The following is a 19,166-nucleotide window of genomic DNA, read 5'->3' on the forward strand; positions in this document are numbered from 1 at the left end:
AAGTGTTTTTTCTAACTCTTGTTTCTCCTTCTTGAAAACAGATGAAAAGATACAAATCTCCTGCCTAAAAATCTGCAGGGATTCCAGCCAACCACCAACTTGTCCCTCAAGAGAAGATTCTGCCCTCAAAGCAATAATTTATTTTGTCCAAGGCCAGCCAGATCATCTTTATGTTTTAAATTCCAAATTAATCCAAATCAGTCAGAAATTTATACGATCAGTGACGACTGACTTGAAATATCATCTTTACAAAAGCACTGCACACATCTCAAAATTCTGCTGAAACTTCAGTGGTTTTCCAGTACAGGCCTTCTTAGATAGTCTACATAGTCTGATTGCAGACAAAGGGACACAGATATTATAGTCGATTTTTACAGTCTGGGTTTTGTACCTAATATCTATTTAGAAGGCTAGGATGTAGTCTTCAAAACAGTGAATCTTAAAGAAGATCTGAGTCATGAAAGCAGCAACACCAGTTTTGATAGCGAGCCTGAGATGTCATTAGGACAGTATCTGCCATTCTTCTCCCACCACTTCCAGAACGAAACTTGCTCTCAGGAGCAGTTATCTACCTCTCCAAGAAGTACTATTAGAAACCAACTGGAGAACTGAAGACCAAAGAGGAATCTGAGGTGGCTGAGCCCATCACTTGTGCGGAAACCTGCACCATCTTCATGACAACCTTGTCCTCCTCTCTGCAGTGTGAATACACAGCAACTTCACAAGCTGCTAGATCCATGCATTCAAACATGAAAGTGAGCCCCAAGAAGCAGGGTGAGAAAATGAAAGATAGAAGCAGGCTGATTCAGCAGTTCATAAATTATGTCAGTACACAGTGGCCTCACAATATCAAATTATATATTTCTATAGAGGCTGAAGAGCTTCAAAAACTTGGGGTAAAACCACTTTGAAAAATATTATGGTAACTCCTGGGGAAGCTAGTCAGAACGAACACAAATAAGCAAGCTTTTGAGACATTTCATTGGTATGCAAACAATTCGAAGGCTCAGCAGTTCCCTGGAAAGGAGCTTTAATGGGTGTCCTTTCACTGCCACCTTCAGGAAAAACTCACTAGTGCTTTGAAAGCACTCTCACAGCACAGGAAAAAGTGTGAACATCATCACTGGCATGCACCCGAGATGCATATTAACAATCTTTAGTCCCAAAATAAGGAGTACTACAGCTAGAATCACATCATAAAGAACGGAGGAGCAGAGTACAGTCTGTAAGATCAATACATACAGCAGGCACCAGGCTGAGCAGGGGGTTTGACCCCAAATAATCTCCCAAATTCTACACAAGGCAGGAATAGATTTTCCCAGGTCCTAAATTCAAAGGAATGCTAACGAAGATCCTTCGTTTACGGATTGCCTATTAGTCTCCATTTGCACCATCACATTTTAGAGGCTCACTTGAAAGAGCCAACAAACTTCCTCCCTCAAAAATAATTAAAAAAAAAAATAAGCAAATCAAAACTGCTTTGCTAACAACAGTGGAAAGTTTCGTAAGAATTCAGTCAGTAATGAAGTGGAAAAAAAAAATAATGCACAGGTCAAAAAAGACATTCTAATACAATTTATTTATTTACACACAGGTACCTTCAGTCCCTGGACAGTATATTGACTTACCAGTAGGTGACATGAATTATCAAGCAGGAAATTTAGTTCTATATCAGTCTGCATCATAGCTCTTAAAATAGGCAGATGCCTTCGAACTGTACAGTGAAGCCCAATCAAGCTCAACAGCAACATCTGCTGGCGACTGTGCCACAACATGAAATCAGTCTAACGACACGGAAGTTTGTTACTCATTCTTAACAAAGGTGTGAATTTTTACTGCCGTTTAAGAATGCCCAGTATGAGATATTCCTAGAGCAGATGTAACTTCTAAGCATATGCACCAACAAGGCAAAATTTTGGCTGTGCTTGCAGACACGTGTAATCAGAAAAAAACATCTTCTACCATTACCTGCCCTCCAAGATACTTCGCAGCAAAGCACTGAAATTAAGAGGGTTTAAAATTCGCATTAGTGAGACTAGGCTGGAGAAAATCTTGCCACTTCAACCTATCTGAAGAACATCCATGGTACCCCTTGAACTATTTTCTTTCCCAGGGAGCACTGCATGTTTGCAAGGCCTGAGGCAGCAAAGTATTTATCATCCACATTAGTCCCATCTCCACAGAGAAGAATGGCAGCTAAGGCCATTAGAGCTCCTTTCCCTCCAGGTGCCTTAACACATTCCTTATTAACCTCAGAAAATAAGCTTGCCATGGCAGAATGACATTACTGGAACAGGAGCACAGCTAAGGGGCTCCACTTAATTTGGGCACAAACCGATATTCCGTCTAAATTAATTACAATGAAAATGCTTACTTTTACCCCAGATGCATACAGTTTTATGAACTACTTCTAAACTGCACTAAAGAACAGCAAATGCAAGTGGCTGGCAAAAGCTTGAAGATTTCATTTAGATCTTCATCACGATCTGGAACAAGGGCAGAGTGACCTGAGAGCCAGCTTCTGAGCAGCCATCAGATGGGAAAAGGTGTTGATGCATCCTGCTTCTGCTACCAGTAAATGAACAGTGTCAAAGTTTTACTTGACCACAGAGCCATCACTCTTTGCAGGTTGCTATATAACAGGAAATCACAGGCAAGCAGGCTTTTAACAGAACTCTAAGGAAAACCTTCAGCACCACAAAGCTTAGAAAAATTACACTGCAAAATGCTGAGCCTCGAACAGGAAAAGGCATGCTGTGGCTGGGGGCAACATTTTAAATTCTAGAAAACTAAAGGCTGGACTGATGTTCGTTATCTTTAGAACTGTAGTTGGCTTTGCAGTTTAAAGCTCCCATGTTTTTTCAAAATGTTTTGGACCTAAACCAAAATTCTTTCATCCTGAAAAACTAGAGAAGAGGATTTAAGAACAAGCAAATATTTGCAGCTGATACAAATTGTTGCTGTTATTGTCCTCAGTTTGGGGGAGATTTTTTTGTTTTGCTTTGTTTGGGGGTTTTTTGGTTAGTTGGTTTGGGGAGTTTTCTATGTTCTTTTGTTTGCTAGTGGTTTGTTGGATTTTTTGGGGTGGTGGGTGGTGGCGTTCATTTTGTTGGGTTTTGTTGTTGTTTTGGGTTTATTAACATACCCTTATTCCAAATTCCCCCTTTTTAACAGCTAAATGTGAAAAAAGCATAACATATCATATAAAAGTACAAAAATGACTGACTGCTCAGATCCTCAGCTGGGAAGAGAATAGCTTTTGTAAGGAACCATTTATGTATTGGAAGTTCAGAAGCTACAGGGGGGAGTCACAGTTTGAGCTTGACAGTGCCAATTACAGCTATAGCAAGATGAACACTGAGGAACAAATCCATTTTGCTCAGAGGCTGGAAAGAAGGGAAAAGGAGACAGAAGAGATACGAGCCTATGTGTTTAGAAAAAGAAAGGAGCTTGAAGTCATCTGCTTGACAGTGAACCACTTTTTACATGGCAAAAGCATTATTAGGCTGAAGATCCAGCCAATGTATCTGGCAAGCTCTTGGTCCTAATTGGAAGAGCACTGGATATTTAACAAATGTATCCTTAAGTCTAATGTACTATTCAAGTAGGTATTAAACTACAGAGCTTTTTTCTTTTGGACAGTAATTATAAATAGCCTTGCTCTATCTGTCTGCTTGATCAATTTTTACTTTCAACTCCTACTGCAAGTTTGCCCATTATCACACAGTCTTCAAGGCTAAAACGGCTCCAAATCCCCAATGTAATATGCAGACAGGAAAAAAAAGCCAGCTAACTCTCATTCCTTCCCTCCCTCATAAGCTTGCAGGTATTCTATTTTCCTTGTCTAAAAATCAAAGAGAAAGTCATCAGCTCATTTCCTCTCCCTTAGTACAGTCCCTTTTAAGAAGCTACTTTCCATCATGTTATACTCAGTACTCATAAATAATAGAGATAATTGCAGCTGGTCATAACAAACAAGCAGAAAAAGTATACGTATCTAGTGCAAAGGAAACAGTAACAATTCAATGTGCTCCAAAAGCAGAAGGAATTCCTGGCAAATACCAGCAGTTGCACCCAGGCCATTTTTTCAGTTGATGCAAAGCAATCACAGAGCCAAAAATAATTCAGGGACAGACTTTAGACAAAGCTAAACACGGGTGCTGGCTGCTCACTTTCCTCTGCAGCACGTATCTCCTACCTCCTCCCCACACGTAGTACACATTGGTATTTCTTCCCTAAAGATTTGCACTAGGAAGGGGGGGAATATTGCTCATGGAATGAGAGGTTTAAAACTGCTGAAGCTCCAAAATACATAAGCAGCAGGCAATTAGGAAGATATTATGCTGACTGTAGTAAGAAACTCCAGGAGAGTCCACCCAGCTGCCCAAGAGTTAACATTCCGCGTTTCTCATCAAAACCTCTTCCCAGAGGTTAAGCACACAATAGACTATCTAAAGCACAGCTAGAAAGGCTGCTTGAAATTCCACACATGTGCCTCAGCAATGTATTTCTATTAATGTCCAGTGTGTGTCAGCGTGAAGATAAGGTACCAACATCATGTCCAACCAGTCAGCTAGAGAATGGGACGCCGTGTAAAACATTGTCTGATGCTCAGAATCCCGGAGAACAGCGGCGTTTGCAATCTCAGCCGCTGCACACGTGCCTGATAAGGCCGCAACGAGGAGAGGCAGCAGGAGCAAACTGTCCTGCAGTTTGAGGAAAGTAAAGACACAGGCAGAAAGAGGGAGAGGGAAGCACACAATGGAAATTAACTTCATCAGCAAATAGAAGCAAGTTTGAGGACTCCCAAATGTTTCAGAGGGTATAAACAAACTGGAAGATGACTCAGTGACATTTGCTCTTTGTATCAGCTTGCTTTAACTTTTCTTTAGGGTGAGAAATAAAGGAATGACATCAGTGCTGCTGATCTCTGTCATCATACCGTGCAGATTCATCTTCCAGTACAACCCAACAGAGCTATTTGTATTGGGAGACTTGTGGAAGACATTGTATTTGAGGAAAAGCCATTGAACAAGACACATCTGCTCTGTTAGGCCTGATATGAGGGGTTTGAGAAGCCCGTACGTTACCATGAGCAGCTGCTGAGCGGGAACCCACTGGACAACCTCATGCTGGTCTGTATGGTGCACTGACAGGTGTTACCACACAGGTAACATTCCAGCCCCTCTGGAAACTTCCCATTAGCTGAACAGCTTGCTAATACAATGTAACTTACTGTGCTGGTTTGAGGCCAGCCAGAACATCTCTTGCCCCGAAAGGGACAAAAGAATGACACACGCAAATGGATTGGAGAGTGATGGAAAGTTTAAATGGAAAAACAATTGGTGAAACTACAGAAAAACTACACAGCATAGTGGCAAAGAACATCCTAAAGCATATACAGTCCCTTACATAGTACCCAGAGGCTTCCCAATCCTTCCCTCCTCCCACCTGAGGGTCTACCCAATCCCTCAGGGCTCTTTCTTCCCCCCTCCCACTGCTAGGCAAGTCTCAGGCTGGCCAGGTCTGAGACTGCCCCCCCTCCATTCTCCTCCTGGCATTAGGCCTAGTCAGGTCTAAGAGGCCTGAGATACCCCCTCCGGCATTACCCGATAAGAGAGGACATCTCCCATGGGAGCAGAGAGGGAAGAAAGAGCAAGAGAATGACTCTGCAGATGGCCTTATAGGGTGCAGGATTTATGGGTAGAAATACGCCGTTTCCTGTGTCCACCCCTACTGGGTGGGCACCTGGGACACCAGAGGTGTATCTCATGCAGCAGTGGCAGGGGGCACCCAGCCTAAACTGCCACACTTACCTGTCTTTTGAGATGTGCAAAACTGTGTAGATGAAGGGGTAGAATCTAGTGACCCTCACCTGGACACCACTGCAGACAGAGGAGGTGGTGATTCACAGAAAAGTGAAGGTGGGCAGGTGCAGATACAGCATGGCCTTCAGGCCTGTCCTGTGCTGCAGATTCCTCAACCCGGGAACCTGGAGGAGCCTGCAGGCAGCTGTCGCTCAGTACTGGCCCTGTGGGACTTTGCCATTATATAAAAGGGCAGCAAGATGTTCTCATGTGAGCATCCTTTATCAACAGTTGGTTTCTAGTAACAATATAATTGTTCAAACAATCAAAAAGGAGGAAGCTCTCCATCTGCACAGCATGCCATTGGAAAATCCTTGCATTGTATGGATCTGAATCCATCTGAAAGAATGCAAGATCCACTTGCTATCTGTAGCCCTCTTTCTATTCTATCTTATTAAAAGACCTATTTTATGAAGTCACCTGCCAGACCCAAAAAGGACCCTGCACCATTTCTCTCTCACACTGCCACCCAGTGCTGAATACCTGGCCCACCTCAGGGAACTTCTTTGCCACCTCTGTTGTCAATGAGCATCACATCAAGACATACATGTTAAGGCTCTGAGAAAAGGTGGCAGAAGCACCAAAGCTAATTTTGATGGCATTTAGGGAATATGACAGAAGTGACATCCAGTGGCAGGTCATTTACCTCACATTCCCATCAGCTGAGAGTGCAAGCCAAGTGTTCCATTCAGTGCAAACTCATTTCCTAGCTATATTAGCCCTTCAAAAGAGGGCAAGGTTATGAATTTGAAGTAATGCTTTCTAGTCAGAAACATCAAGAAAATTTTCAGCCATCAAGGATCATTGATTCAAGATTTAAACACTGTAAATTTTTAGATAGAATACAATAAATACTGGAAATCTATCAGCAAATACTAAGATAGATATATGTAATATTGCAAGTACTCAAAAAAAGACAAGCAAAATCATAATCCAAAACTAAAGTTTAACCAAGACAGTAGAAACTACATTCTTAGAACACTCTCAGCCTTTATGCCTATGACAATCTTACACCACAAACCATACCACATTTTACTAATAATGGCCCACAGAAAAAAAAAAATTGTACTGAAACATTTGATGCATTATCAAATCTGTTGCTTATGCTTGAAAAATTAGAGCAGAGTTCTACTACTCCATAGTAGTCTGGCAGTAAAATAAATATTTTTTTCCTTAAATTCAGTACTAGCTTTTTTTCCATGAATGCTGAACCATTCATGAAAAATATTGGAATATTACTCTCTTACTTCTTTATGAATTAAATATTTTACAGTGATAATTAGTGGGAAATTAAGGCTAATCTTATCTTTTGCTTCCTAAGTGATGGCAAGGCTTTACAGTAACCCTAAGTCACAACAAATGAATCTGGAAGACGTTTCTGAGAAGGATATGAACATGGTAGACAAAAAAATTGGGAAATATGGGCACACAAGAATTGAAGGCAGACAGGGAAAGAAGGCAGCACCATAGACAATTTTAATTCATTGCAGCTGCTGGATTTAAAAAGAGGCCAACTTTGTGATAAGGTTCCTTAGTCCAAGAGACTACAAAAAATGAGAAGGTCAAACCACCATCAGCTGCTGCAATCTGCAAAAACTCTCCAAACACAAATTAACCTTCAGTCAGGAGATAAAAGCTAGCTGCAGAAATTGGAAGTTATTAAAAAAAAATCCACTTTAAAATGTCTGAGAAAGCATAGCAGCAGTAGCAGGGAAAATAAGGAGCACATACACAGCATCTTACCCTTAGCCAGATAACAGCCTTGCCTTCCCTCCAGAGAAGACAGGGAAAGAGGTGGTTTTCTTTTGGTTTTACTTAGCTTTGTTTTTCCATTCTGGGTTCACTGTAGTACACATTCTCCAAAATTGCTTTAGTTAAATTTAGACCTCACCGATGCTCCAGAGACCAAAAGTTATTAGCTTGCTGGAGGTAGAAGACATGTAGATCCTCAGCACAGCAAGCTTAAATTTAATGCAAACCTTCCCAAAGTCCACCATTTAATACTGCAAGACTGCCTTCTATAGGGACCCCTTAAATGTTTAATGGTCTCATAAAAAGGAGTCATTCCTTCACTGCAGAAATGTACCCACTTCTATAGTAGAGGGTAGCAGCAGAAGAATCCATCTGTGGGGGAAAAGAAGGGGTATTCTGGCCAAAGAAGATCAGGGCACTAACTTGAAGTCTAGAAAAGCATCTTTTAGCTCAGACAGCAAAAGTGAGAGGGACAGAAGGAAAAAGGTCCAAAGCTAATCAGCCTTGTTATTTAAATCCTGCTATGGATACCTTACAACTTTTTGTAATACAACAGTAAGGCTTAAACCAAAAACTACCTTTCCATTTGTACCAAATCTATTCCATTGGTGAAAGCAATGCAAAGCAGCTGCACTGCAACTTTTAGCCCAAGATAATGTCACTTCTGCTAGAGTTCCCTAGCTGGTTCTGCCTGCACCATGATTAGGTACGAGAGTGTTTGAGCAGGGCATGAAATGCTCAGCAAGCAGCCAGGCTGCAGGGAACATGAAGTACTGCCTGTGCCACTGGGCATACCCACACTGTATGTAAGAGTTCATGTTCTAGTAACTAAACACACCAGTCATTTTTTAAAGAAAGCATAAAGATGAATCTGAACAAAGAAGTCTCATTCCTTTAGTAAACACATGCAGGTACTTGTTGCTATTCACTGTAAAATCCATGAAAATTAGGCTTGCACTATTTTTGAAACAAGCCTCCAAATGTTCTACATTTAGTCAGTGTTTTCTGCCTCACCCACAAAAAGAAACACTTCTATCAAGAAATATTTACAGAAATTGAAGAGACACAAAACCTCAAGGTTTGTGTCAGCTATGTCTCCTTGCAGTACAAACCACAGAGGCTCGCAACCTTCGAAGGGTTTAGCCCTTTGTGCTGAGCAAACAGGACCAACAAAACTGGCCCTAATGTGAGCAGTATCCAAAGCATAAGGCAAGCTCACATCGTGTTCATTGCATCAGTTCAGATAAATAGGGAGGGAAAAGTTACAAGTTTTGAGGATAGCAGCCTGACCTCAAAACCAGCAGCGTCTCTTCACGTTGTCAGTTTCAAACACCATCTACTACTGGACCCCAGCCAGTTACTCCAGCTTGTCACAGTGATAGGAGATTAGGCACAACAGAAACCCAGCCTAATCAAGAGATACTTAATCAGCCAGGATGAAGCTGATCCCCAGCTTAGGGCAAAGTAAATGAAAGCCTTAACAAACCTAAATCATGCTCAGCACCATTTCTGAAACCATCTTCAGCATCAGCTCAGCTGCATCTACAGCTGATACTGCACAACAGTGGCCAATTCAAAGCAAAAAATGTAAGCATGATTGGCTTGAAGCTTCAAAGACCAGAACTAGGCCAACTGGATCACCCTACCATCCGTACAAAGCAAAAAAATACCTCAATCCACCACTGCTCCACTCTCCTACCACCACCAAAATTCTCCTCTATTGTATTAATCTATGAACGAGCTGTTTATGCTGCTTTCACCAATTTTAAGCAACTTTACCTCCACATTCTTTGAAATGGAGAAATTAATATATTGCTTAAAATGTCAGTAGACCACAATCTACACTAAACCAAGGATGGAAGTGTCCAAAGTATGCCACCAACAAAGCCCAAGAGTTCAGAATTCCACATTGACAAGATGACATCAATATCAAAACCCACTGCCCTGATAAAAGACATTGCCAGTTGCACATTCTCCCTTCAGCCCCCCTCTGCTGAATCAACAGGAGATGAAGGCACCAAACAGCAAAGAGATTATTTCTGGGCAAGAAATCATCTGAAATAATCCAGAGCCTATGACCAACTATAATCAGCTACTGGAGCAGCCAGAGGCAAACCCTAAATCCTTGTATTCCCTCCCATGCTTATATTCTGAACCATGCTAATCACAACAGTGCAATGCTGGAGCCACCAGAAAGTAAAGGTTGCCATCCAGCAAGCCAGCGAGCAGAACACTAAGAAAAGTAAGCTGCCCATCACTAACACTTGGAGAAGCACTTTCACAGCAATTTAGGAATTCTGTGTCCAGTCTGTTCTCACACAGCAACCAATGCCCATCAGTCTTGCCTACAAAAGCTGATCATGGTGCAAAGTCTGTCCCAGCATCACCCCACTTCTGAATTCATTCTTTCAAAGTGGGAAGGAAGACGGCGACTTTTGGTCAATAACTGACAAAGCCATTATCCTAGGGGTATTAAATGGGGAGATAAGAACTCCAGGGCTTTGCACAAATCATATTAGTTCAATTCTCAAATCCGGGTAATGCTTCTTTTCAAAGTATTAATTTCATTTATTCTATTTGCTCTCCCTCTGCCCTGATAACACAGGCACACATGGCCCCTAAATGAGATCCTCCTATTTTATAAGTTATAATCCTCCCTTTCTAGAGTAGTAATGAGATGTCTTCGCCTAATCGCGTTTATTCCCCCCCAGCTTCTGCTCTTCTCCATTCCCATTCCACATTGATTTGTCTCAAAGGTTTCAGAGAAAACCATCAGGCAGGGAGTCACCGGCTCCAAGAGGCTCATGATGCATATGCTGCACATGCTGCTCAGCCTTAGGAGATTACAAAAGCAGAAAGGCAAGAAAAAAGAGCAGCTTCGCTTGCAAAATTTCTTTTGTTGGCAAGAAGAAGAAAAAAAGGAAAGCCAAAAGAACTGAGAAGTTGAGAGGAAAGGTTTTGATTAATTGGAGACGAAAAAGGAAAGACTCCTGGTAGAGCAGAAAGGTGAGACTATTCACAACACAGTGAAGCAGTTAAATAACTTGACTATGACAACTTTGGAAGTTCCTCATGCTAGGTTAAAAAAGAAAGCAAACTTTAAAAGATAGCTGTATCAACTCTTGGCTATTTCACATGAGACTCAAGGCATGCTGCAGGCATTAGTTAAACCCCTCCAGCCCTGCTGTGAAACCCTGCACATACAACCCTCGCTGTATTTTAAGCATTAAATTATTCAGAGTCCAGTCAGCACCATGATCCTGCAGTGCTGTACAAACAAACAAAACATTACATCTCTAACACAAATTGGTGAGAGTTCTGCAGCATCTTAGCAGACCACTTCCAATTCAGCCAGTCTCCCATGGCTAATCAAAAAGCCGTATTAGCTCAAAGAGGGAAGCAAATGCTGCAGTTTCTACTTAGAGAGCTATTTTGATTCTTAAACTAAAACTTTAAGGAGTTTTACTCAAAGCTAAGTACCTTGTTCAAAGTTATAAAATAAAAAAAGGAAAGGAAAAAAAAGATCAAGACAAAAAAATGTAGAACACAGGTACTTACCTCTAAATCCTTCTTGCAACCACCACTTCAAGGAAAAAGCAAAAATAAAACAAAAAAATACACAGCCACACAACAAAAATAACACTGCAAGCAAAATCACACAAACAAACAACAAACAGAAGTTTTAATCTGCATCCTACCCTGTAAATGATGAAGTAACTGGCCCCAGAAGCTGACACAAATTCTGTCAAAGGTTAGCACTAGTCCATGCTCTCTTTAGGAATGTGTGCTATGCAATAAGACTGAAGAAGTGCTTCATAGCAATACTGCCAATAATAAAAGTCAGTGAATGAAAACTATAAAGACAAGATTAAATGACAAGTGATGTTCAGCAGAACCAAAATGAAACCACTTTAAAATACAGCTATCACGTTTGGATTTATGATCTACAAGTGGTAAGGTTAAAGGAGAATATTGCAGCACTACTGGAGACAGCTGTACAAGAGAAGGCTCCTAGTCACCAAGTTATTGATATGCTAAAGGCACTGGGCAGCTCAAGATCTTTACTGCAAATATGGAATAAACCAAACCTTTCTAATTATATGTGGCATGATTTTTAATTTTTACTACATTATGTGCTGCAAGAAGCCAATTATTTATTTCTTATTTCTTTCATTAACGCTTCCCCATTTTTCTTTAGCTTCCCTAGTAGGTCACAACAATGACAACAACCCTGAAGTTACACACAGAATCAGCCAGGTTGGAAGAGATCTCCAAGATCATCAAGTCCAACCAAGCACCCAACCCTAACTAATCAGCTAGACCATGGCACTAAGTGCCTCACCCAGCCTTTTCTTAAACTTCTTTCCAGGGACATCGACCCCACCACCTCCCTGGGCAGCCCATTCCAATGGGCAATCACTCTTTCTGTGAAGAACTTCTAAGATCAAGCCTAATCTTCCCCCTACACAGCTTGAGACTGTGTCCTCTCATTCTGTTGCTGGTTGCCTGTGAGTTGTTCACTTATAAATTCAAGCAGATAATTTCCAGTGTGATCTGCACCCAGAATACCACAAGGTACACCTAGAGTTACACTACTTTCTTCTACCTGAAAGAGAAGACTGACACAAAAGAGATCAAGGAGCAGCTCACACCTGTTATTTGCTTCATAGGCTAGGAATAAAAAGCAGAAGGGTGAGCAAGAAACATTCAACCCCTACTCCAAATAAAGGATGAAAATAATACTGCAAGACAAAGGACAGATATGAAATGTGTAGGACTAAGTCAATACAATAAGGTAACCATGCCCAAAATTAAACTGTAGCTGAGATAAAGCAGGTCTGACAAGGATCCCAATAATTCATAAGGCTAGGAAAACCAGTTCTCACATAGGAAGACATCTAGAAGCCAACAGACAATAGCTTTGACCTCATCTTTGCAAGGAGAAGCTAGACTATTCCATTTTTAAGGATCTTAAATTTATGACTGATCAAGAGATAGTTAAAGAGCAATAAAATTTAACACTTTCTCATTCTTGCACCACGTTCTGGGCTAACACTCTGTGGTTGCTATTTATCTTTTGTGAGCTACACAAGGAGAGCCTGATTAGATTTTTGCAAAGCATCAAGTATGTGACATCTGGGTATGAAACACAGCAGGATTTAAAGCTAATTCAGATACCAGAGCTACTTTTGTATGTTAGCAGGCAGGTCTCCATGCATTTTAGAGGTGTCCTCTTCACACTTCAATGTTGCCTGACTCTGCTAGTCAACACTTCCCCAGGATTACTCTCCACCCCACTGCAGGAAGGCAAGGCTCTACTTCTCAGCCAGACCACATCTTTATATTTTACAATTAATCCACTAGCTTCTTCCCCTGCCTCTTTACAGAAGTTGGTTAATTGCATTCATAAAGAGAACATTCTCTTTCTAGTGGGAAGAGAGTTAATACTGCATCTGCTGACCCAGATGTCCTATGCAGACAAACTGCAGTCACCTGCCTCAGACATCCCAATTCCAGAGCTCAGCAATCATGCAACTTCCTATGATCAGGGTATAATCTGCCAAGGGGATGATTTCCTACAACACAGCAGCCTTTCACAAGCTGCATCCAGGAGATCTACCAATCCAACCACATACAAACATTATCACGGATTCAAAAACCACCAACAGGTCCAAAACCACAAATGGACAAATTCACAGAAGACAATCTCATTAAGGACTGTTAACACCAAAGTGAAAATAGAACCTCTTGCTGAAGAAGCTTCCAAACCCCAGAACAGCAGAAGCTGCAAGGGCCTGCAAGTGGCTACTACTTGTACTGGTCTACATTTGCTCTGTTCTCCTGCTCTCCCTAAGCAGCTGCTGCAGATCACTATCAGAGATGGGCAAGAGCTAGAAGGACCTTCTGTCTGAAACACTATGGCCATTCTTATAACAATTTTATTTATCCAAGCCACCAAAACTGTAACCTCAAAACGCTTCACAGCCAAGTCACATGCTTGAGTAAGACCTGCCTGTTAGCATTCAAACATGCTCATAGAAGGAGTTTTCATTTAAATCAAGTGCATGCAACAGCAAAGTAGGATGGAAGGAACAATAAAGACCATCATTACTTAAGGTTATCCTCTCCCTAAACCATCCTTTCACATTTACCAGACTAGGAGAACTACTTTCAGTCTTGTTCTCTCAAAAAAAAGCTTCAACATCACAGTCTAAATGCACTGGGAGTTTGATCTCACTGTGGCAAGCTCAGTCCCACCTCACTGTCACACCTAAAAAGTTATTCCACCACAGGTCAGGAAGAAGTGGCAGCTCCAGTAAGACTCTGCATTATTTACAGGCAGCACACCATTGCCACAATAATGTTAGTATTTAGAAGAAAACAACGTAAAATAGTATCATGTGACTATTAAGCATCAACTCCAATCTACTGTACTGATAAAAGTCTTTTGCTCTACATAGTCTCATTGTACTTCTGCCTCCATCACTGCTCTTTTCAGCACTAGTTATGACAATAACCCAACAGGTTAACTCAGCAACACCAAGGTGCCTGGGTAACAGTAGAGGATGTAGCAAGAAGTGCTCAAAACCAAGTCTGCCTGCTTGGTGAGAATGGATTGGTCTGGGAGTTGATGGTGTGTACAAAAGGGGTTTACGCTTCCTGGTCCCTAAGAATCAGTCTTAAGCCTTCTTCAAAATCTTAAAATAGTTGACAGTTTTATGACAGTTCTTCTGTTATCATAAAAGACTCAACAGAACTCACTGTTACTTTTTATTAATTTGAGTATTTGCACAATTATGCTATAGAAAAACCAAGCAAGGTTTCAAGACAGATCACGTCAGCAGACTCTGGTCCTGTACCTATCAAAACATTCATTTCACACACTTCATAGTTTCAGAGTTCTCTCTAGCTCAGACAATGACCTCATAAACACACTCCACACTGAATGCCACAGGTAAAGCTGTCCCCAGCAGTCTTTGCTTATGCCTTTCCTTGCACACTTGGCCTTACCATCACTGCACACCACACTGTGAGTGCAGCTCACCAGCTACACCACAAGACAAATGCCAAGTGATGAATTAGGTTCATAGATTCTATGATCTATGAATTAGGCAGTGATGAGCGTTTCAGCCTAAATCAAAGTTTTCAAGTCTATCACACAAGCAACATTTAATGAATCCCTTCACGCAGAGATATTTTAGCCTGTCCTGCCTGGAAACTTCCTGAAGGGGTTTGTCACTCACCAGCTGGGCTGCTCTCTGCCTCTGTTCTTTACTGCTGCTCCTCTCCTGCTGAAGGGCAGTATTCAAGGCTTCACTTTCTCTTTTGGCCAGACGGAGCAACTCCTCTTGGACCAGTGCTTGTTCTTGCTCATACCTGTATGAGCACAGAGAGAGGGTGATCAGCAGACTTCTGGCAACAGGGTCATGGCTTATGGACTACTCCTGCCTAGAGCCAAAACACAGATCCATAACCTCTTTGACAAAGTCTGCTCACAGCCCCACCAGAAGGAATTCAGAAGTCCAACAAACTTTAAACATGACCTACAAGTTTGGTGAGGTACAGCTCTGAGAACAACAGCAGATTTAGCACCATATAAGCTTATACCTCAGTTATATTTAGTTCTGAGTATTTAATTATCACCTGAAGCCAGTGAAAATAGAAAGTAGTTAGCCAGAAAAATAGATACTGCTTTAGAACAGATCAAGGGGCATACAATAAAAGGAGTTAACCTGGCTGACAATGGTGCTCTTCTGCTATAAAAGGGAAAGAGAGTAACATCAAATGCATGCAACAACAGCACCAAGAGAAGCAGCCTGGTCACATCCACGGTCTGGATACCTAAGCATCCACGAAGGAAACTTTGTGCAGTAGAAAAAACTTGTGCCTTGAAAATTCTATATGCAAGCAAAGAGAGATAAACGTGAAGTAAATAAACAACAGGACCTTTGAAAGTCGTCTATTCCAGTCTCCTGCTCAAAACAGAACTAACTTCAAGGTTAGACCACGTCACTCAAGGCCTTCTCCAGTCACTCTATAATGATTTCCAGTGGTGGAGATTCTAATATCGCTTAAGTGCAACCTGCTCCAGTACTTCACTGCACTCACTGTCTCAGGACACACACAACACACAATGCCTGCTGTGATCTGTGTCCCTTGCCTCTTGTCCTTTCAGTGTGTGCCTCCAAGAACAGTCTGGCACCGTCTCTATTGTACCATTTTAGGAAGCTGAAAACAACAGTTCCATCCTCCTTCTTTGCCAGGCAAAGCCCATGCAGTTCCCTCATCCTCTCTTCTAACATGCCTCAAATTTCTGAGTGGCAATGTTCCTCTCCAGCACAGCAAGCACTCCTTTAAGAATTTGAGTCATCCACAAACCTTCTTAGGCTTCTGTCCATTCACACACACATAGAAGCTGCTTCTCCCTTTCTTGTCTTACCTGCCTACCATTCCACCACATTTCTGTGTACCTCTCCTTTCCCGCGTCAGGTACGTGGGATGCAGTTCAGTAACTCAGCACTTAAAACTGCTAGTAATTTTGTCCCACAGTCCCCAAAAAAATGATCCAGCTTTCCAAAGATTTTCTTGGTTGCATCTCTGACTTTTGTAAGGACAGTGTGATTGATGCAACAGGGTTTTTAACAGGCTTGGTCAGTCAGCTGCAATCCTCAAAAAACACCACGCACACACAGACTGATTTTCACCGTTACCTAGACAGTAAGCATGGTAAAGACCATCAGAGCAGCAACAGAAATAGAAAGCTACTGAGCTACACAGAACTGAAGTTCTCACTGCCCTGCAATACAGGGAACTAGGAGGAGACTGCTGTATTTCTGAGAGAGAGAAGAGGACACTTCTCTTCTGCAATTCCCCCCTCAAGTCTTACCCTCGCCTTTACAGGTATTTCTGTCTTAACAAGTGTAAATACTGTTGGATGAAAAATTCATAGCACTTTAGTGCTGGCTGACAGACTTTATGCCCAGTCTATTAAAAAGAAGGAATGGAATCAGTTACCTAAGATGGACCTGTCTGTTTTAGGTATGAAATGAATTAAACCCACTACCATATCTGAGATTCCAAAACCCTTCCCTCCCAGGATATATCAAACACTTGGACTCCTTCATTTGTCCCAGAAAAGGCAGCTATACTGAAATTCATGCTCTATTGGTCTCGCAGCACACATCACAGAAAAGTTTTCCATAGTCCTTCCTGTTTCTCCATACACCATTCCAACATCCCACAGCTCCCCTCACTGCTCCTTTTGGCTAGGAGACAGGCTCCTCCAAAAAAATGTGTTCCATGGCCTTTAACTGAAAAAAGTCTCAAATGGGATTCTCAGGCATTAAAATATACAATCACTGTGCTTGGACTGAAGTAAAAAAAAAAACAAAAAACACATAAGCCAAAAGGGGCTTATATATTGTATTTCTCAAGAATTTCACCTTACCTCCTGTACAGGTCCTGCTCTGCAGCAGAAGACTTCTGACCAGAGTCACTTGCCATTGGTGGCTGGATTCCTAGAAAAGAAACCATGAACGTGTGATATCTATAGTACAACACATCCTCTATCACATCATAAATTATTTGAGGAGAAATTAATATATAAGAATATACATATTCTTGTATTCATATATAAGAAATCTCCTATCTTGAAAAAATAGAGGGATACCACATAACATCCAGTGGCAGCACTACTGACAAGTGTGTCAAAAGAGCCCAAGGACCTGATAGGGACTGACAGTACCTATAGGAGATTTGGGTTTCCCTTCTGCAGCTGATGAAGATGGAGCTGTGCCACTGGATGAACGGGACGATCTCTGGTTGTCCCTTTTACTTTGAGAAGATTCTTTCATTCGGTTCACTACATCTTCAGTGAGCTGAAACAGACATAATACAGGAAAGAAATTAACCAAGTCAATTCTTAATGCATTTCACTATGAAAGCTCCCTGTTTATCAGTTTCCATGCTACTCCAATAGTAGTACCAGTTGCTTTATTTTAATGTTTTGTCAAGTTTTGGTCAAAATGAGATGAAAAATAAGCAACCACAGCAAAACACACTCTGCAAGCTCTTATCAGAGAAATCATAGAAGAAAATTAGCCATAAAAGGACGAAGAAGCAATAGCAATGAAAATTATGATAGCAATTTAAAAAAAAAAAATCCAAAATCCAAATAACTAATGAAAAACAGGGAGAGGGGTCTTGATGGGGTAAGAAAACATTCCTTAATGACAACACCACCACTCCAGGGCTTGTTTCCATAACACATACACATAGTAAGTTCAAGAAGCACTTTCCCACTGACCGTTCAAGAAACACCCTAATCCTCACTAATCCTCATAGTCTCTTACCTGCCTGAATGTTCTAACAGCAGTGCTTTGCCAAGGCTCTTGGTATCATTAATAAGGGCAGAGGTGTCTCCCCTGGGATGCCCTCACAGCCAGGCAGTGGCTCTGGCATCAAACTGCTTGCACAAGGCAGGGGCGAGATGGGGTCATTAAGCATCAAGGAGGAAAATAGGATTGAGAGCAGAGTTTGGAAGGGGAGATAAATGCTGGTGTGTCACCACTTAAGAAAAGTAATGCTCAGGTACTCAGCCCTCTTTCCCACCACCTTCCAATCATTCCATCTCCTCTCCAACCCCCTACTCCTTCAACCTTCCAGTTTTTCCTCCCTTTTTCCTCACTGGTTTTCTCCACTTACCCCTTCTACCCCTGTACCACATTCCCTGCCCTCTCCTGTCGCTCCAGCACAGCACTCCTCAGCCCAGATCCTCGTCCTCCAACCCCGTTCCCGCAGCCACCCTGCCTCCATCACCCGGCCCCAGTGCCCGCTCGGGCCGCCTCACCCTGATGCCCTGCAGCACGCGGACTTGATCCCGCTCATCCAGCCCGAAGGAGACCTTCCTGCCGCCCTGGCTGCTCTCGCTGGCTCCCATGCCGGCGAGACGGGCGCTGCGGACACCTCTTCCCACCGCGCCCCCCACTCACAGCGGGCTGCCGCCTGCCAAGAGCTTCTGTGCCCTTCCACCGCCTCCCAACATACCCGCGCCCCATTGGCCGCCGGCCCCGGGAAGGCCAATAGCGGGGCGCGGTGCTGCAGGCCGGCGCGGTGCAAGCTGGGCTCTGTAGGCTGCCGGCGGCGGCTGCGATGCGCGGGCGGCCTGTCCGGCTCCGCGGAAAGCTGCTCTCCGCGTCGGGTTACTGCTTCGGCCTCACCCTGCAGCCGACCCTGTGGAACCAGAGTCTCCGGGCTCGCTGGGCTTCCTCCTCTCCTCCTGCGCCAAGGCGTGCCCGCCCTCCACACTTGCGTTTTGGAGGTAGGATCAAACCAGCCCCTAACCTTCCACTGCCGTTATCCCAGCTCGCAGGCTTTCGTTACCGGGTCAGAGTTATCGAACGAAACCGAACCATAGGTAACCACGCAGAAAAATATGTCAGAAGGCACAAATCTTACCTCCTAACACCCAAGACTAAAGAACCATCCAGATGCTGTCCGTCGGGGAGGGTTCACGGGTTGACAAGTCTCTGAAGATGTCCACAGCAA

At 42.6% G+C, this 19,166-nt stretch overlaps 1 protein-coding gene across 1 annotated transcript in view; it reads right to left on the reverse strand.

The window, feature by feature from the left end:
- Nucleotides 1–18,561, reverse strand: part of CHCHD6 (coiled-coil-helix-coiled-coil-helix domain containing 6) — a 78,546-nt gene extending 59,985 nt beyond the window's left edge. Inside the window, exons 1-4 of the mRNA XM_054387606.1 lie at nucleotides 18,469–18,561; nucleotides 17,365–17,497; nucleotides 17,068–17,137; nucleotides 14,864–14,996 (exon numbers count right to left, since the gene is read on the reverse strand). Coding sequence (XP_054243581.1) covers nucleotides 14,864–14,996; nucleotides 17,068–17,137; nucleotides 17,365–17,497; nucleotides 18,469–18,558 — 426 coding nt within the window. The 5' untranslated portion in view covers nucleotides 18,559–18,561. The remainder of the gene's footprint in view (nucleotides 1–14,863; nucleotides 14,997–17,067; nucleotides 17,138–17,364; nucleotides 17,498–18,468) is intronic.
- Between the last annotated feature and the right edge of the window lie 605 nt (nucleotides 18,562–19,166).

The sequence above is a fragment of the Indicator indicator genome, chromosome 15, assembly GCF_027791375.1.
Source record: "Indicator indicator isolate 239-I01 chromosome 15, UM_Iind_1.1, whole genome shotgun sequence".
NCBI lineage: Eukaryota > Metazoa > Chordata > Aves > Piciformes > Indicatoridae > Indicator > Indicator indicator.